Source organism: Glycine max, chromosome 15 (genome assembly GCF_000004515.6).
Source record: "Glycine max cultivar Williams 82 chromosome 15, Glycine_max_v4.0, whole genome shotgun sequence".
Classification (NCBI taxonomy): domain Eukaryota; kingdom Viridiplantae; phylum Streptophyta; class Magnoliopsida; order Fabales; family Fabaceae; genus Glycine; species Glycine max.
Window position 1 is genome coordinate 45,033,516 of NC_038251.2, and position 21,856 is coordinate 45,055,371.

At 33.8% G+C, this 21,856-nt stretch overlaps 1 protein-coding gene across 1 annotated transcript; it reads right to left on the reverse strand.

Annotated features, from left to right (window-relative positions):
* Positions 1-372: 372 nt before the first annotated feature.
* On the reverse strand, positions 373-19,827 carry LOC100799799 (protein LONG AFTER FAR-RED 3). The gene is made up of 15 exons (XM_026125643.2): positions 19,659-19,827; positions 19,053-19,210; positions 18,604-18,705; positions 18,164-18,236; positions 17,566-17,672; positions 17,362-17,485; positions 13,215-13,409; positions 12,597-12,683; positions 11,416-11,522; positions 11,103-11,193; positions 10,955-11,020; positions 5,683-5,795; positions 1,828-1,959; positions 1,608-1,723; positions 373-937 (listed from the first exon to the last, which is right to left on the reverse strand). Exons 1-15 carry the CDS (start codon positions 19,747-19,749, stop codon positions 793-795), a joined length of 1,707 nt encoding a protein of 568 aa, XP_025981428.1. The 5' UTR covers positions 19,750-19,827; the 3' UTR covers positions 373-792.
* Positions 19,828-21,856: the final 2,029 nt, after the last annotated feature.

The following is a 21,856-nucleotide window of genomic DNA, read 5'->3' on the forward strand; positions in this document are numbered from 1 at the left end:
CCCTGATTTCCTGCAGTCATAAAGCAAATGCTAGATCCTGCAGTCATATCCAAGGGTGTATACTTTTTTGAGTTAATTATTTAAAATATATAATTTATTTTGGAAGGCTGAGATCTCATGCATTCACAATAGTGACAGCAGAGAATCCATTTCCCCTATTATGGTTACATTTTTATCTCACCCAATATCATTAATATCTTCTTTTTGATAAGCACCTAATATCATTTATATCGACTATTATTCCTTTATACAAAGCTAAATAAAACTATAAAAGAATGGAAGTTTCACTTCTATTTTTCTCCATTGGATAATACTAGATCAGGTAATAACTCTTCCATTTTTTTTCTTAATTTCTTTTATTTTCTTATCTATTGTATCTTTCTTTTATAGCAAAAGAAAAATTATCATGAGGTACAAAGATTACTCCAACTTGGTGTCTCAAATATCATATTAAAGCAAAGTATAAGATGAATAATTAAACAACCATTCCAAACAACACAAACAACACAAGCTAACACCATTCCGAGAAAAGGAAAATTCTCCCTTTTTTTTACAAAAACCAAGACCAAGACCAAGAACGTGTTTTGATTAAATCCATGAACCTTAGTAGGTCAAAATGTTTCCTACTACCCCATTACTTTCATATCGTATGGATCAGATACTAGTAATTGAGTTCATCCGTACTAATTTATTTTTTTTTGAAGAATTTTATCATTTAACCAAAAATTTATCATCTAACTAAAAATGGAAAGGCTTCAAGGATAAGCTCTCACACCAGAAACATATACTTCCTCAACATAACATATATGCAGAAGCATCTTCAGCAAAGTCTTTCCATGAATCAGTGGACAATATGACAAAATCCGCGAGTTTCCCAGGAGATAAGGACCCAAGATCTTTGTCAAGGAAGCTTGCACGGGCAGCAGAAATGGTGTAACTGTCAAGGTCACAGAGAGTTTTAGAATCATGTAAGAACAGTAAAAGAAAAGCATGTATTTAGACTGGAAGTTGGAATATGATCATATAAGGAAAGTGCACCACTCAAGCAGTTAAAAGATTACATACAGCAATAAACTTACTAAAAATATCATATGAAGAAGTTGTGCATGGAACATGTAATCACACTATCAGAAGAAAAAACAAAAAGAACAATACAACACTGTGGGTGAAATTTTCTGTGAAGTACAAAGTACAGAAGATAAGTGGTCTCTCCACTATTTAAAAGCCATACATTTAATGGTCCTGCTACCTACCAAATTCAGATAGGCATGAGCACTAAGGAAATTGTCTTCTGAGATGCAAATGATTATAGAGTTAAGTGTGCAATCTATTGGATGCTATTGTTATATTCCTCAAAAACTCTCATGCCTGTCTCAATTCAAAATTTTCTTTAGTACAGATGAATATTGAGCAGGCCATGAGTACTACATCATGATATTAATTCTATATGATATTTTGACTACTTTTCTGAGTTTGACGAAAGCATCAAGTATTAGAAAGGTTATCATTTTATCATATGCAAAATTTTGCCACTCACTAGTCCACTTAAAGTGGCTCTCAACACACAAGTAGACAAGATATGACAAGAGTGCTTTAATGTTGCTTACACCTTTATTGCATCATCTAATGAAATGCACTCAGATGGAATCCATGCACTTTGCCAGTTGGGGGGCCTCCTTTTCATTGCTGTCTTAATACCACTTAAGGGATTGATGTCTACCACCTGTAAAAGAGAGACATCATGTTGTGCAAAAGTACCTCTTAACTAGTGTTACAGAATATGAAAATGTGCAAGGTGATGAGTACTAACAAATGCCACATACTTACTGGCCAGTCAGAACCAAATGCCACTAATGCATTGTTATTTAAGAGTGACCGGAATAAATATGATTCCTTTTCAGCCCTATCCTTGCCAAGCTTTTTGCTAGTAGAGTCAGCATCATCCAACAATTGATCTGGCTGTTGAGGATTGGTAGTAAGAAATTATTACAAATCTTGTAAGGGGCATTGTCTATACTGTCAAAACATATAATAGGGAAGGGTTCATTAAGTCACTTTTGAGGTATGAACAATAACGAGACAAATTGAAGCAAGAAGAGAGCTGCTAGCAAGTTTGGGGAACAAAGTAGAGAAGAGATCGAAGAGATTTCATAACAGTGACAAAGGATTTGGAAAAAGCACTTTCTCGATGCAACTGAATATACATGATTATTGGTTGCTAAAATCAGCAATTCTTTTTCCACAAAGCTGTAGGAAATGAACCTTTAGTGCCAAATGCACTAGTATATATTTATAAATTTTATGTTCAATGAGATTAGCAAGTGCATAATATGTTTATATAAACATTTCCAACTGTCAGCGTGGAAAGTAGAACACTGTTTCATGATTTCATTTGCCTTTATCTTCATGTTCTTGGGATTTGCAAGAACACTTGAATTATTTTAGAAAAAAGAGGCACTAAGATTAGATAATTCATGTTTCAAATGAGACAATCATTGTAAAAGGAAATTTTAGTTACTGGATTGATCTGACATGCGACAAACCCTCATTTTAATTGCGCACTGCAGCCATTCTAGTGATTGTTCTAGTACCAGTTCATATATTGTCAGGCAGGCCCCATGGTTCCGTTGGTCCAGTCCAACTCAATCATGGGCCATGGGTTTGGAAAACACATAGTAAGAGAAATACAAAGGGGCAGAATAGGAATTAGTTATGGTAGAGCAATTAACATGTTATGCTTATGTAGTGGGAGAGGGGAGAGGAAAAGTTAATTTCTGCTTTTCTGTTGTGGACAATATTGTGAACCTTTGTAGGAGCATTGCTCTTGGAATAGAATTCACTCAGCAATACATTCTACTCCGTCAATAAAACATTTCATGTCCTTTTCCATATAGGTCTGTGACATTATAGTATTAATAGTAATGAAAAAAACACAAGATAATGATCATAATGTTGGTAAATATTTGTGTTTTAATTTAAAATTTATAAATATATTAATTCTATTTTATAAAATAAAATATTTATTTTAGATTTTCTTAAGATTTTGTTTTAATGAGTCAAACTAGTTTGTTATATTTGTTGTGACAACTGTAGGTTGGTTTTCCAACGGTCATATTTCTAACGGTCATATTTTGTTGTTGCAAAATGCCTATATATATCTCTTTCCTCTTTTCTAGAAATGACAGACTGAGAGCAAAAATTTATCTCTTTCTTTTCCTATACAAAACTTAATTTTTGTGAGAGCAAGAGCATTGGTGTTCATAAGGTTCGGGGATCTTTTCGCTGCACACGATCGGAACCAACGGGTTGTCGTATCTTGGGAGAGGAGCGCAATCAGAATTTCTTACCCGTGCAGTGGGGGCGTTTTCTCTCTAAGACTGTTGGAAAATAAAACAAAAATGAAGGAAAATAAAATACGAAGAAGATGCACAGTCTTGAATTAAATAAAATAGAATGCTACTGCAGAAAAGACTATGCAAGAAGAAAGTGAAAAATAAATTTTTAAATCTTTGTATGGTTTGAAACAAGCTCCAAAGCATTGACACAAAAGTTTGATTAAGTTATTCTTTTGTATGATTTTCAAATTAATGATAGTGATAAATGTGTGTATGTGAAACAATTTAATAATAATAAACGTGTCATTTTATGTTTGTATCTGGATAACCTATTGAAATTTGGTAGTAAATGAATTTCATAAATGATGTGAAGTCTTTCTTGTCTAGAAATTTTGATATGAAGGACCTTGGTCCTGTAGATGTGATTTTGGGTATTAAGCTTATAAAGAAAAATGATGGCATGATTTTAACCCAATCACACTATGTTGAAAAGCTGTTGAAGAAGTTTAATTATTTTGATGTGAAACCTGTTTCTACTCCTTATGACTCATCCATCAAGCTAAAGAAAAATTTGGGTAAAGGAATTTCTTCACATAAATATTCTCAAATTATCGATTCTTTGTTGCATTTGACAAACTTCTCTAGGCCTGACATTGCATATGCAGTTGGTAGATTAGGAAGGTATACTAATAATCCTGATCATTCTCATTGGATTGCATTAGAAAGAGTTTTTAGATACTTAAAAGGAACCATCAATTATGGCATTCATTATACATGTTTTCCTGCAGTAATTGAGGGGTTTAGTGATGCAAATTGGATTTCTGATTCTGATGAAACAAAATCAACAAGTGGTTATGTTTTTACTTTAGCTGGTGGTGCAGTATCATGGAAATCTGCTAAACAAACTATTATTTCACGTTCTACTATGGAAGCAGAAATTATTGCTTTAGATATTGCTACTAGTCAGAAAATAATATTGCGGATCCGCTTACAAAAGGGTTGACGCGTCAACAAGTATTTGAGTCGTCGAGGGGAATGAGATTAAAGTCCATTATTTAGTTACAACAATGGACACCCGTCTCCGTGTGATTGGTGATCCCATGAATGGAGTTCAACGGGTAACAACGAAATTGTTTGTTGACTAAAGTACACCAAAATGAAATTTGACGGAGCTGTTCCGTTTCTCATTCCTATGACGAGGTATATTATAAATTGTGGCAATATTAAGGTTGAGGTATTTATATATGTGTATTTTTGGTATAAAAAAAATACCTCTTAATGAATCCGATGACAATTATTGTAGGGGTGAGGGTCACAACTCACTCTTTGAGGATTCACCTAGTGAGTGTGGTGGTGGGGCCGCCACTATGAGATTTGGGCTAATCTCTAAGTGACACTCACGAAACAAGATACAAGCGCAAGGCCGTGTAACGCGCTACCACTGATTAGAACCTAATTGAACGCCAATATTGTAGGGGTTGTGTACTAAAGTCCGGTTAAAGAATATGTAATTCAAGACAATCAAGTCACTACATTTTTCTCGGATGGAAGTTCATAAACACTAGGTATAAGGCTCAAACCCGGAAGGTTCCTTATACCGAAATACAATATCACATGCTCTTACTCTTATGTTTTTATACAAATTATCTTTTAGAAAATATATTTTAAAATTTTAAATTATGTGGGGGAATGTTGGTAAATATTTGTGTTTTAATTTAAAATTTATAAATATATTAATTCTATTTTATAAAATAAAATATTTATTTTAGATTTTCTTAAGATTTTGTTTTAATGAGTCAAACTAGTTTGTTATATTTGTTGTGACAACTGTAGGTTGGTTTTCCAACGGTCATATTTCTAACGGTCATATTTTGTTGTTGCAAAATGCCTATATATATCTCTTTCCTCTTTTCTAGAAATGACAGACTGAGAGCTCTGGTTTCTTTCTGCCAAAAATTTATCTCTTTCTTTTCCTATACAAAACTTAATTTTTGTGAGAGCAAGAGCATTGGTGTTCATAAGGTTCGGGGATCCTTTCGCTGCACACGATCGGAACCAACGGGTTGTCGTATCTTAGGAGAGGAGCGCAATCAGAATTTCTTACCCGTGCAGTGGGGGCGTTTTCTCTCTAAGGATAGCGTTTACGCGCTTCAACCCAGGCTATTTAATTCTTTCCCTTAATTTTTTTCTTGTGCTTATTGTATGTTATAATGCATTATTCATGTGCTGTCAATTAAATTTATTTTGCTACTGTTATTTTGTTATTTAATTCAAGACTGTGCATCTTCTTCGTATTTTATTTTCCTTCATTTTTGTTTTATTTTCCAACACATAACTCATAAGTAACCTGCATGGAAGCAACAACCCGTTGTTTGCCAAATCGACTGCGGGTTCCAGATGCCAACTGCTGAGCATGCTCAATCTGAAAACAGAGTTTAAGTTCCTTGTTAACTTGCTTCACTATGACTATATTAGAACATACATTACTGAAGCAAAATTTCCCCATTATCTAAAGAAAATTATTGAAGCTTTCTATGTTTATGCAAAAAATGTTACCCTGAATATACATTGTTGGTTCTATGCAAAATTTTTGTTGCTCTTAAACTTGCACAAGATCAAAAACAAGAAAACACAGCAAACACAACAAAGCAATACACAGCAGAGCAAGACCCAAAGATTTACGTGGTTCGGCAATGTGCCTACATCCACGGGAAAGTGCAGCTCCTCATCATCACATTGATCATGAAGTTACAAGTTCAATACAAGCAGCAGCTAGCTTTGATCTCTCTTGGTTTCTTTCTGAAAACCTCTCTCAATCACCTAGCTCTCTCTCTCTCTCTATTGAACTCTCTGTTTTCTACAACAACTTTGATTTCTCAGTCTTTGTTTTTCAATCACTCTCAAAAAAACCATCACACAATACATTACATGATCAAGAATATATATATACACTCTAGCTAAGCTTTGGTGCCAAAACCAATTCAGTTATCATAACTGAATTTAGTTATGATAGCACCTCTTAAAGTCTTCCCACTTGTGCCATTTGTGATTTTGAGTCACACACCACAAATCTCCACCTTGACTCCAAATCAGCAAGTGTCTACCTTGTGATTCAGGGCTGCACTTCTACCAATCTGCTTTAGGCATCTTCAAAATTGATCAAGTCCAGGCAGTGCTTGAACTTAACACTAGAGAGGGATTTTGTAAACATATCAGCCGGGTTTTCTTCTATTGAAATCTTCTCTACCTTCACCTTCTCAGATTCAATCACATTTCTGATGAAGTGTAGTTTCACATCTATGTGCTTTGTCCTCTCATGGTAAATTTAGTGATTTGCTAAGTGAATGACACTTTGACTGTCACAGTGAATCGTGACACAAGCTTGTGCTATTCCAAGTTCATTTATTATACCTTTAAGCCAGATTGCTTCCTTCACTCCTTCAGCTAGGGCCATGTACTCTACTTCAGTTGTTGAAAGAGCAACAACTGATTGTTGATTTGCTTTCCAACTGATTGTTGTACCAAACAAAGTAAACACATATCCTGTTAAAGATTTCCTTGTGTCTACATTTCCTACAAAATCTGCATCTACATAGCTTGTGATTGCTGCCTCATGTGCTGTCTTCTTGTACCTTAATCCAACTTTCAAATATCCATTTAGATACCTTAGTGTCCACTTCACAACTTTCCAATGTGCACTGCCAGGATCTCCCATGAATCTGCTTATAATACTTACAACATGAGCTAAGTCAGGTCTGCTGCAAACCATTTCATACATTATGCTTCCAACACCATTGTCATAGGGTGTTTGATCCATTTTAGACCTTTCTTCAGTTGTTTTCGGTGCTTGAATAACAGATAGCTTTGTATGATGACCAAGTGGTGTGCTAACAGGTTTGCTTTGATGCCTCCTAAACCTTTCCACCACTTTCTTGAGGTAATTGCTTTGGGATAGGAATAGTTCACCCTTTGTTCTATCCCTATGAATATCAATCCCGAGTATTCTTCTAGTTGATCCTAGATCTTTCATCTCAAATTTTGTGTTCAAGCTTTCTTTGAGTTTCCTAATCTCTTCCTTATTAGCACTTGCTATGAGGATATCATCCACATACAAGAGAAGGTAAAGAACACACACTTTCCCATTTTTCAGGATATATACACAGCTGTCATATCTGTTTCTAATGAAGCCATATCTGATCAAGAACTCATCAAATTTCAGGTACCACATTCGAGGACTTTGCTTTAGTCCATAAAAAGATTTTTTCAGCAAGCACACCTTATTTTCCCCTTCTTCAAAACCTTCGGGCTGGTTCATGTAAATGGTTTCCTTCAGATTTCCATGGAGAAAAGCTGTTTTAACATCCAGCTGTTCAAGTTCCAAATCATACTGATTTACCAGACCAAGTATGATTCTAATTGAGCAATGCTTCACAACTGGTGAAAAAATCTCATTGTAATCAATTCCTTCAACCTGTCTAAAGCCTTTTGCTACCAATCTTGCCTTGAATCTAGGCCTTTCTACTCCTGGAATGCCTTCTTTATTCTTGAAAATCCACTTACATCCAACAGCCTTCTGCTTCTTAGGTTGATCCACAAGTATCCAAGTCTTGTTCTTTCTCAAAGATTTCATTTCTTCACTCATTGCCTGAAGTCACAGCTGGCTGTCTTCACTTTCAATTGCTTCCCTCTAGGTCTTTGGTTCTGAATTTTGAATCTCCTCAGCAACACTCAAGGCATAGCAAATAATATCAGCATGACCATACCTCTTTGGATACTTTATCACCTTTTTTTCTCTATCTCTAGTCAATTGATAATTGGACAAGTCATGCTGAGTAGCTAGCTCTTCATTATATCCAGCTTCTCCTTGATCAGTGTGATCAATAGTATCTACGCTGCCATGATCTAAAAACTCAGAATGCTCCACCTCAAAATTGGTACTCTCACCACTTGAGTTGTTATCCTTCTGCTCCTTATTTAGCATTGCCATTCTGCTCTCATCAAAGGTCACATCCCTACTTATGATACATCTTGTCTCACCCGATTCCAATTTCCACAGCTTGTACCTTTTAACTCCTTCAGGATAGCCAATGAATACACACTTTATATCCCTTGCATCCAACTTTCCTTGTTTAACATGAGCAAAGGCCAGTTATCCAAACACCTTTAATTCTGAGTAATCAGGTGGTTCACCACTCCAAGCTTCCATTGGTGTCTTGAAATCTAAGGCTGATGAAGGACATCTATTAATCAAATATGTTGTTGTGTTTGCAGCTTCTCCCCAAAAGGTCTTTGGCAGTCTTGCACTTAGAAGCATGCACCTCACTCTTTCCAAAATGGTCCTATTCATTCTTTCTGCCAAACCATTCTGCTGTGGAGTGTGAGGGACTATTTTATGCCTTTTGATGCCTATTTTCCTGCAAAACTCATTGAACTGATCTAAAACAAACTCCAGGTCATTGTCAGTTCTTAAAACTTTTAATTTTGTACCAAGTTGATCTCCAACAAGAGTATGCCATTCTCTGAATTTTTTAAAAGCTTCGGACTTATTTTTCAAAACATACAGCCATACTCTTCTTAAGAAATCATCTATGATGGTGAGAAAGTATGAGCTTCCACCATGAGTTTTCACTCTAGATGGTCCCCATAAATCTGAATGCACATACTCAAAAGGCCTAGATGAAACATGAATACTCGTGCCAAAGCTTATTCTATGTGATTTACCAACCACCCAATGATCACAAAATTCAAGTTTATCTAGTTTATCACCACCTAGCAGTTTTTGTTTCTCAAGTTCATGTAATCCTCTTTCACTAACATGACCTAATCTTAAATGCCAAAGTTTTGTTTTATCAATCAAAGTATTACTAGCTACTGATGCATGTCCAACAATAGTGGAACCTTCAAGAATAAACAAGCCATTACTTTTATTCTTGTTACCCTTAGCTATGATTAAAGATCCATTTGAAATCTTAATAACACCATTTAAAATTCTAGTTGAATATCCTAGATCATCAAACATGTTTATGGAAATAATATTTCTTTTGAGTTCTGGAATGTACCTTACATTTTTCAGTAGATACTCTCTATTATCAAACATCTTCAATCTCACAATTCCAATGCCTTGTACCTTGCAGGAGTAGTTGTCTCCTAGCAGTACAGCTCCTGCTGGTTTCGGTTCCAAGGTTTCAAAATAGTCATTTCTCGGGCTGTTGTGATATGAGCATCTAGAATCCATAATCCATTCTGTTTGTGTTTTGGTATTAGAAGCTACTAAAACACCTGCACTCTCATAACCTTCAGAGGCTTCAACAATGTCAGCAGAGTCCAAAGATCCTTTCTTGTTCTTGTCTGGGCAGTCTTTCTTGAAATGACAAGTTTTGTGACAATTAAAGCATCTGAACTTTGTTTTCTGGTCATTCTTTGAATCCCTTGACCTTGATATGGACTTCTTTCCTCTTGTTCCCTTCTTTTCACTTCTTTCCCGTGAAATATTTAGGCTTTCACCATTATCCTCATATTTGGAGTCTTGCTGTTTTTGCATCTCCTTGGTCTTTATTGAGGTCTGGACTTCTTCTAGGGTAATGTCTTGATCTTTGCCATAAAGAATTGCATCCTTGAAATGTTCAAAGGATTTTGGTAAGGAATTCAGAAGAAAAAGAGCTTTGTCCTCCTCTTCAAGATTTACTTCAATATTTTCCAAATCATCAAGAATCTTGTTGAAATCATCCAATTGTTCAGTGGTTGTTCTTGAATCTGTCATCTTGAAGGTGTACAGTAGTTGCTTCAAGCATAGTCGATTTGCAAGGGACTTTGTCATATACAATGACTCTAGTTTCAACCACATTGAGGCTGCTGTCTTTTCTCTTGCAACTTCTCTTAAAGCTTTATCTCCAAGGCATAGAATGATTGCACTTCTTGCTCTATCAATCATCTCTGATTTCTCCTTTGAGCTTAGAGATTCAGACATCCTTTCTTCTCCTTTAAGAGCTTCTGCACAGCCATGTTTAATCAAGATTGCTTCCATCTTGATTCTCCATAACCCAAAGTTATTTTCCCTTAAAAATTTCTCAATATCGTACTTTGTTGTTCCCATATTTGTTGATCTTGATCTTCCCACAGACGGCGCCACTTGTTGGTTCTATGCAAAATTTCTGCTGCTCTTAAACCTACACAAGATCAAAAACAAGAAAACACAACAAACACAGCAAAGCAATACACAGCAGAGCAAGACCCAAAGATTTATGTGGTTCGGCAATGTGCCTACATCCACGAGAAAGTGCAGTTCCTCATCATCACATTGATCATGAAGTTACAAGTTCAATACAAGCAGCAACTAGCTTTGATCTCTCTTGGTTTCTTTCTGAAAACCTCTCTCAATCACCTAGCTCTCTCTCTCTATTGAACTCTCTGTTTTCTGTAGCAACTTTGATTTCTCAGCCTCTCTATTTTTCAGCCACTCTCAAAAAAACCACCACACACTGCATTACATGATCAAGAATATATATATACACTCTAGCTATGCTTTGGTACCAAAATCAATTCAGTTATCATAACTGAATTCAGTTATGACAACACCTCTTATAGTCTTCCCACTTGTGCCATTTGTGATTTTGAGTCACACACCACATACATGTCCAAGATAAGGTCATTTGCTTTGTCCCCTATAGCATGAATAGCAACCTGAAATGAATCACCAGTAAGGCAGCCAGCTGGTAACTGAAATGTTATATAAACACAAAAAAAGTTTGGTAACCAATAACAAAAGAAGACCATTTAAATTTGACTCTAAGGTCATGTTGAGAAGAGCTTCAAGTTCAATCACTTGTACACCATAATTGTCAGGATGATCAACATATGGCTACAAAATTTGAAATGCCATGGTTTATCCCATCACAACTACATGATTAGATGTGCATAGTTAAACTAGGAGCTAAATTTTTGTCCCGACAAACACATGTTCTCCTTGTCACTCCATACCCATATCCTTTAGAAAAAGCATGATGGAAAATGGACAAGTAAATGGATTTTGAAATTTTTTATTAAGATAATTTAAATGGAAAGTTTGAATGTCTGATCTCACCTCATAAAGCAATGCACTATTGGAACCCAAAGACCCATCAGAAAAAGCTTTGACACCACCTATATAAATCCATTCGCTCAAGGCATGGCTGACTTTGTTATCACACCCTAAGGTGGAAAAATAACTTTAGCGGACAAATTTTAAAATTTTCTGGACATAAAATAAATATATTCCAATATTTTTTTAATAGAGTTTACAACAATTATTATTGTAATACCAAACTCAGGCGAATAAAGAGAGAGAGAGAGAAAAACATCTATTAAGATCACACATTAGCTTGATAAAATGATATACGGTGAAAGTACTCCTTATAATGATTTGTGCAATCCTTCCTCTTGAACTAGCTTTTCGGCCTAGTCCATTTTCAATTTTAATATGGTATCAAAGTTTATCTCAGACTAATGTCGAGACATCCAGAAATATCTAATCTCACAAAACTTCATGTTTTAGATGTCCAGTACTGATCATGAGTTAACTTCCCACATTAACTTGGGACATGACAAATTTACTCTTTCTAATGACGTGGACAATTGTCCCTTCTTAAGTTAGTTTTTGAGATTAAGTTAAGTTTAATCTGTTCTCAATTCTAATAAGACTATTGGTTGGATTTTAAATTAACATAAGGCCATAAAAGTTAAACTAATGAAAAAACAAAGAGTTCTACCTATAACGTATAATAGTAAGAGTTAAGACATTTAGTTATCATTTTACTGGAAATAAAAATATGACTGTACAATCAACATTGGTTATGATGGAGGATGCTGGGCAGTGACAGTAATCTCTGAAGAACTATAAAAGGGCATCTACCAGTAGTGGTGTTTTGATTACTAAATTTCCAGAGTTCCTCTCAATCCAAATGCTCTGAGAGTAACAAAATAAGACAAGTTCCACTATAATCTACTCTACTGGTGTTCTTTGGGAAGCACTTTTAATCCAATTAGTAGGAGTTTGTCTAATTGTGAGGGGCACACCTAAGCTTCCTCACTTGAAGAAAAAATCTACAGAATAAGCTCCACGACATTGGGCAAAATATGGCTATGAATCTTATACATATAATAATTTATCAAAAAAGGAAGAAAGATAGAAAAGAAGGAACACATAAAAATAAGTTCTAAAAATTGAGAAAGGGTGATAATATACTGAACATTCATAAATCATATGTCAGAAAGGAGACGTGCCACCAAGCGTGACCATATATGTCTCCACTGAAAAAAATAAACACACTCTAATTTTCATTTTTGACATAGAATTGGCCCATTGATAAACATATGTGCAATCCAAAAAACAATAAACAATAAAATGAATACACCTAAACTCAAGAATAAAATCAGAGTAAACATCAATCACAATTCAAATTTTCAAAGGCATTTTCCTTGGACCTTGGCTTTAGGTTTGCATCAGTCAGATTAAAACTACATCATGTGTGTTTTCCTACTCCCTTTTTCTTAATTAATTCAAATACTAAATAATATAATTTAGATGATTAGATCAACTCAAGATATTACACAAAAGAAGTTATGCAATGGAATAAGTTGAATCTTCTAGTCTCGTTATAAATCCATTACTTTATGTTGCATTTGGATGGATTACGTGGGTTTCTTCAAGTATAGTTCAATATACAATACAACAGAAATTGCTTGCTATATGAATTCTTTGTATATTTAAACAATCTTCCGCTTATGACTAAGTAGACATATTCAGTTGATATACAAAATAAAAGGAAAAAAATTAGAAAATACCAAAAAGATAAATGATTCACCTTATGAGCTATAAATATAACCCAAACATTTAGATCAAACCTGAAAAATCATCCCAAGAAAGTTCAGTTGAAAACCCACGATAATATCTTCCCATATCAAGAATCATTGTCACCCCCCTTGTTAGGGCAAGATTGCTTGCTCTAAGCAATGCCTCCCTTCTATCATCCACTGAATCCTCTGGAATCTTGGACGCAACAAGTGTCCTTGCTGAATCAATTAGTACTCCAGGTGGTTCTGCATGATGATTACAATTAGTTACACCGTATCAGTTTAAATAGTAATTCATATATTGATTGTAACATAATAAACATGAAATCCACATTGTAAAACACATGAAGTAGACTGACAAACAAGTGAGTAATAACATGGTAATGGTAAGGAAAATGACACTAGAAATGTCAACAAAGGTTGATAAGGAATGGTGTGACATCCTCTACCCCACACATATATATACTAATAATAAAAGAAATAATTAAAAAAATTAAACTTAATTCAAGTTTTTAAAACATATTTAAATACAAGTCTTTCAAGAGGGTAGCAGGCTCACATTCACCTTTCTAAAATCATCATAAAACTTTTCTAAATAAATAATAAATTCACTTCGGCTCAAACAAGGCCGTCTATAAAACCCTATACCCCAATGTCACATCCTATTAGAGCGTTGTGTCCCGACGTCCTTTAGCACATGGTTCCTTAAAGCAATTCACCTAGTCATCTGCTCCCTCGAACACAAAGTTCAAGATCATCACAGGATCCAAACACAAACAACACATGGGGAGTGAGTTATCACATTCCTAACTAATAGAGAAACAAGACAACTAGATATACATATCATATAAACCAAATAAAACTTAGTTATACGTAATTCACGTAATTCCACCACTTTGTCATTCAAAGTTCACTTTTCAATCATCAATCACATTACACAAGAATCACACGCTCTAATCAAGACATAATAGCACATCAATTTCATAATAAACAATTAGCAAGCGCATGAGACAGTTATGCTAAGACTCAAGCCTATATGCAATGTGGTACCATGTCAGTGAAAAACCACCCTGGGGCACTTAGGAGTACATAACACGACACACCACACAATGGGTTTGTCAGGTCACTCTCACTAAGTAAGATCATAGGGAGACCAGTCAGGGTCACGATGTTTTGCGAGAATGCTCCAACCATATGGGATCAGCACAGGCTTAAAGGAGCACTCAAACCCGATGACCCCCAAGGCCTACACTCCGAAGAGTCCGTCAGGGCTTCTCCCTCCTGATTCAGGTCCAACCCCTAAAATCATTTTAGCACACAAACACTGCTAGTGAATTATACAATACCCACGACCTCACACTCGTGTCTTAAACATGTACAATATATTGCGCTACAATTTAACACTGGTTCCTAAATAGGAACCTACACTTTCTCTTTAACACTGGTTCCTAAATAGGAAACCTACACTTTCTCTTTAACACTGCGCATTTACACTTTTCTCAAGATAACATTGGTTGGGTTATTATACAATTCACAGCTTACAACACAAATAATGTCACATAAAGAATTAATCACACACTTATTCACAACCAAAACTCATTCACAATTTCACATCTCATAATGTCACAATCCACCATCACATGTTTTCACGTATCTCACAATTCAACACCTATTCTACTTTACACTTTTACTCAATCTCAATAACAATATTATAATCTCAAGGCAACATATTATTCCACAATTCATCACATATTTCATTTATAAGCACTGCTCATGAATTATACAATACCACGATCTCACACTCATGTTTCAAACATGTTTAACACAATTGCGCTACAATTTAATACTGGTTCCTAACTAAGAACCTACACTTTCTCTTTAACACTGCGCATAAACACTGGTCGGGTTATTGTATAATTCATAACTCACAATATAATTAATGTAACATCAAGTGTTAAACACATCCACTTATTCACAATCGAATATCATGCCCACACTTTAATGTCTCATAACATCACATCAACCATCTCATAACATTCCTAATGATATTCATAAGGTACAACATACACATGTTCATCAAATTTAACCATAATATTCTCAAACTCCAACACTTAATAATTTTTGGAATCATACTATAACACTCTACAATATTATTTACATAAATTATTAATATAAATAACTACTTCTATATATATAAACTAGCATACATCATATTGAATCACAAATTTCAAAGTAAGCTTTCAATGCACAAATTCTAAATAATTATATGAACACTTTGGTCAATTTCAATTATGATATTAATTTTTAAATTATATATAAAAAAACCTAAAAAAGCAAGAAAAAGAGAAAATACAAAATCAATATCTCACTCTAAATTTCTCCTTACTTTATTTCATCAATTCATGTTAATTAGAAAAATGCTCGATTTATAGAGTTCACGCTCAACACAATAGCATATCAATTTCACAACAATTGGTTTGTCAAACATATATAATTCACAATTATAACTATAAGGATAAAATAAATAAAATGACAGAAACACCCAAAAATTCATTCGAATTGATACTCTAGGGATCCCTACACATGTTTTCACTAATCCCCAATTGTGAATAACTCATCCCTTACCTCTAAGCGGGCTCACGTGTCTTCAGCCAGCGATAGCAGCATCTCTAACTGCTCCGATAGAGTTCCCAAACGTCAAAGAGACAGAAAAAGGATTGAAGCCTCCACTTGTACTGTCATCATGCGATTTATTTTTCTCCCTCCACAAATATTATCTCGCAAATACCAACGGTTAAAGCTTGCGAAATTGAATTTCGAACAACAAATTCAAATTTCATGAAAATCCAACGGTTAACGAAACCGGGATCGTAGTTTTACCGAGACAACTCTGGGTTTCTGCGGGAAAGGAAAATGCTACAATGCGAGGAGTATTTCTCTTAGTTCAGACATAATATTGAAATTCTCAACGGTGAGAATGTTCAAAATTTGGTTGCGAACGTGGTGTTCAAATTTCACAACGATCCAACGGTGAATAAGTCCAAGATCGTCATTTTTCTAAGACAGGTTAGGTGGCCTACGGGAAAAAGAGAGGGTTTTGGGAGAAAAGAGAAAAAACGAAATTGAGGTGTTGAGGAGTCAGTTTGAAAACTGACCTAGCATGTTGCTATTTATAACTAGGGGTATTTACGACCTATTATTTACTCTATTTATTTATTTATTATTTATTATTTTATAAAAACAAACTTTATTTTATTCTCTATCAAACAAATAAAAAAAATACCCTTTTTATTTTCTCTGAAATCATTATTTTAATTAATAATTATATCTCCTTATTTATTTATTTATAAAATTTCATCATTTTTTTAAAATTCTATTTATTTATAAATAACAATCCTTTTTAATCTAGTTTACGAAAATTAGGATCTTACAAATGACAATAAGACATGCTAATATGCTTGATAAGGATGCTCCTAAAATAAGACATGCTAATATGCTTGATAAGGATGCTCCTAAAACCTTAAGCTATTAGGTAGAGACTCACGAATGGTTTTATTTTGTTGAATATTGCTGAATATCTTTAAATCTTTTTCATCATTACTTTCTGTTTAAAAGAGCATACCATATCATAGATTTGATACTGTATTATGTTATATTGATTTCTGGAATCAAAGGATGTAATTGTATTTTTTTTCCGAGTATACAATTAATACTGCTGACACCGACATACTCAAATGCCCCCTCATGCAAGAGCCCTTTGGGCTTTGAACTTTAAAGCATGGAAAATGCACAAGATTGTTTTACCTTGAGTTGAATTTCAACTTGATTTAGAATAATGGGGATGGCAAGAATTAAATTCATGACTCTTAGTCATAGTGGGTTTGATACCATGTCAAGAAAACTAAAAAGTAAAAACACACAATATAGCATCAGGAAAATCATCATAAAAATGCAGAAACTAAAAATTTTGTTGCTCAAGTTATTGACTTTCGAAATTTACAAGTTCACAAAGAAAAATGGTTAATTAAAGAGTAGGATATGCAAAAGGCCAAAAAGGATAATCCCATATTATTTGTATGATGGTCTAATGCTCAGAGTCTTATATTCTTTAGAAATTCACTTCATCGCTCTATCAACAAAAAAATGAAACCACCAGAATGATCAAAATCCTTTAATTACAAAGATCATAGAGTATTACCTCCATTAGCAGTCCTCAATATAGTTCCCCCTCTTGGATCATCTGTTAAATTTGTAATCCCAGCCAACACAAGTGCCACTGAGTTAACCAAGCCCGTGTGGCCATCCACTCTTGACAGCCAAACCTGCTCATGTACTTTAAATAAGATTATATTGCTGTGAATGAAGATATTCAAAAGGGAAAGAACATAAGTATAGGGCTCACAGGATTATTAGGAGTAACATCATCGATCCAAGAGGCAGCTGGAAGATCTCCTCCCCATAGATCATTGTTCCATCCACCACCCAAAATCCAGGAACCTTGTTTTGTGCCTAATGTTGAAAATGTACAAAATGAGTAAACATCATATATAATATAATTTAGAACTCAAATGCATCCAAGGTGAAAATTGTTCTCTGTTATTTTTCTCATTCGATGAACATATTCGTGCAGATTTAACCACATGCCTTTAAGCTTTCTATTCCAGCTTATTATTTTCTTAAAGCTCATTAAGTAGTTTCATCTTAAAGGAACAAGAGGTAAAAGCAGTCAACTTCAATGAATCTACTACCAGATGAAAAGGCAAAATGAGACTAAGATATCTGATGGAGTCAAACTAAGAATTAATGGAATCAAATGTATGCTTTACGACACATAGAAACATAACCACAAGTATCATCAATTTGTTTTAGTTGTATCAACAGAATATTTAGATGATAATTTTAGCTTTGGAATCTCAATCAAGTTTGAAAAGTAGAATACACTTTGCATTTGAGCAGGCACTCAAAACTAGGAAAAAAGCATGCAAAATCTTGAGACTTACTTTGCGCAGCATCTTTGATCCTTCTGATAAATTCTTCCTTTTTATTAACACCTCTCAGCTTCACCTGCATCATCTGTAACTACCAATAGGATTTTAAAACAGGAACACACTGTAGATTCACAAACATAAAGGATTTCTCAGATAGTAAAATCAAAATTAAGTTTACATATTCAAATGATTCAAGCATCCTAACCTATAGACAACCAAAATCCATCCTAAACAATACAACTTGTGCACACTTCTGAACTGCACTTGATTGATAGACTAGTAGTTTTGCATAAGTGCCTTCAAGAATCAAACATTAGAGATTACTATAATCTTCTTACTATCAGACGATCCTATAAGATCATTTCAGAAAAACTAGGTAAATAAACAGACACAAGCACATAATAAGAAATGGGGCATAAGAAACATTAAAAAAACCGGGACATGCACTTAACCTGCAATCCACCATCAATGAAATGCACATGGGAATCAAGGAACCCAGGAACCACAACCTTCCCACCAAGGTCCAAAACTTGAGTTCCATATCCTTCCAGCTCCTACATAAAAGTTGAAAAGCACATCTGGATCAGACCCAGTTTGCAACTGAAGGCCACATATATGAGCAGCAGCAACAACAACAAGGTTCAATACAATGAATTAAAATTAGAATCTATTGAGGGTGTAAAGATTTTTACAATGTCATCCAATCACATATGTACAACAAGTTTGTTGACTTTTACAAAGACTACTTTAAATGTAGTATCTAAGATGATTTCTAATTGGTTAGTAATATAAAAAAAATCCACTGACCGTGCATAAAAATCAAAGTCCAATAAAATTGCTCTTCTTTCTTTTGTTTTTTTAACAAATGGGGAAGTGTATTTAGCAGCACAACAAGTATAACCTGGAAAAATGAACGGTTGCCAACACGAAGAACCCTCCCATTGGCCACTGCCATGGAATCTGCAAATGGGAGAGAATCATCGCTGGTATATATCACCCCATTCCTCAAAACCAAATCAGCCACAGGCTGAGACAACTGTGACTTCCAAGCCCAAAAATCTGAAAAAGAAAAAAAATCTAAACAAAATGTTACATACTTAACTGAATTCCAATGTTTACAGAACCATGTAACTCTACACCATGACAACCATAGTATAAAAAATATAAAAACTACAAGTCATGACACAGTTATCAAAACGATAAAACTCTGATTATAATTGAACAACACATATAGTACTTATAGAACAGTATGCAAGTTATGTCCTTATCAAAATTAACATAAGCCTTAAAATTGACATTAATAGTTGTTTCCATAATAATTATTATCATAATGTTTTTATCTATAGTGATACAAAAATAGAAAAATAAAGTAAATAATTGCATGAGAATTGAGCTAAGAGTCTGTGAGCATTCAAAGTGTGCAACGTGGGTACAAGGTTGAACAGAAGGAGGAAGGTGTTAGATAGTTGTGTTGTGTGAGAATGAGAAGAGAAAGTTAGTTACATACATGTTGGGTTGGGAAGAAGCAGAGACAGAAAAGTGATGCAGAAAAGGATTGGAGAAAAGACAAATATGTGAAGGAGAACAACAAAGTCCATTAGAATTGGAAACAAAACTACACTTTCTCTTCTCTCTCTTTCTGTGTTCTGTCTTTGGCTCCACCTAATTCTTCTGCTCACAACTGCCGCTTCACATGCAAATGGCTTTCGTATGTATAATTAGACTTAATTATACAGTTGGTCCTTAATCATAATTACAACTTTAATTGGTTATCTCAGTTATTAAAAAGTTTAATCAGATATTTTAATGTTAAAAACTCCACCCTTATCAAAATCATGTAATCTTTGTCTAATTCGGTTTTTTAAGAGGTACAGGGACCCAAGTGAAAAACTTAATTAAACCTTTTAATAATTAGAATTCACCAACAAGTTATTGGTTATAGACTTGATTTTCTTATGTAGGTCTAGAGCCTTGTGGATGAAAAATATATGATTAGAAGGGAAATCTTAACCAATCAAGTTTTCCGATGAATAATAATCATAAGTCAACCTGATGGATAGTTTACACCAATATTATGGTGTTAAAAAATAATTAAGGATCCAATTAAACTTTTAATTATAATTAAGGGATTAATGGTATAATTAAGCCATATAATTATCTTAACTATAATTATTGTCATAGCTATAAATTTCAAAATTAAACATTATAAAACTTAATACACAACAACATGTTTTTATAACAATCTATTTATATTCTCTGTATATTTTACTAAATCTTAAAATAAATAGTTGATAATGTAACATTGTATATTTATAAAGTAAGACTTTATTTTCTCTATAAATCAATTAATCTGAAATTATAATAAATATAACTTTTAAGCTTATATTATTACAAAAGTTAATAAATTAATTATATATAAAATTGTGATTATATGATAATATAATATTAAAATTATTACTTTTAGTTTTTATTAACTAGAAGTCATGAGTACATCCTTCTTAGTTTATATTGATACATAAATTTTATCTTTCATTTTTTACTATTTTGTAACAGTAGATATTAAAAGGGTTCAAAAGTGTTTGTATTGGTGCTAAAAGAACACCTTTTAAGTATAAGAATAAAAGATAAATGAAACTATAAAGATCAAATAATTGAGTATTTTTTTCCTTAAAAAAATCTACTATTAATTTTCTTCCTGTTACAACTCTACCAAGAGTTTGCTTTATCATGCTGAGGATGTTTCTAATTCAAATAAAATTACTAGTTAGTTCTCATAAAGAATAGTTATGTGGTTTAGATCATATAAGTAGATATGAAAATTAATGAAAGGGAGAAATAAAATAAAATATATTTATTGTTTGGATAATTTAAAAAATACGTTAGATAGAACACCATGCAAAATAATGAAACATATATTATGCATTTTTAAATCTGTTTTAAAACAAGTTTATATATGTGTGAAAGGATCCAAACACAATGGACGAAGCAATCGATTCCAAAGACAATAGTGGTTATCAATGGTGGATCCACACTTATGTGACGGGTTGCACATTGATGTAAATCCATTTGCACAAGGGTTGATGTTGGATCTTCAAAGGTTTTATTTTTTTATTTTTTTTACTTGTATGAAATTCAGAAAATGGAATGGATAAGGAGAGAGAAAGTGACGAGTTTATGAAGGACTGAATGGAAGGGATTTGGTTCAAAGTCTGAATGTGTTTGGATGGAGAATGATGAAGATAACGATGGTGTTCAAGTGAGATTAAAGGCTGGTTTAAGTTTGGCAAACTTTTAGGAAACAAAGAAAACCTTAAATTTGAGTTTAAGGTAAAATTATGGTGGCTGGTTGGGAAAAAACAATTTCTGGGTTTGTGTAAGTCGAATGAAGGTTTAGAATGAAGAAGAAGGAGAATAAAGAATGTGGTTTGAAGAATCACTCCTCCGGAATTGGTGTCATACACAAGGTAGTGTTCCTTGATAAACCAATTCCTTGAATCACTCAAGATTCACTCTCACACTTTAGAAGATGATTAAAACTCAATTCAAGGTCTGTTGTCCTTTATTAGAAAATGCGCAGCGCATAAATAGGAATGACATCAAGTTGATTACAAAAGTGAGAAGATGAAATGATCACCAATAATAATAATTAATGGTGTCATTATACCTAATTAAAATCGTAATTATATCTAATTAAAATTAGAATTA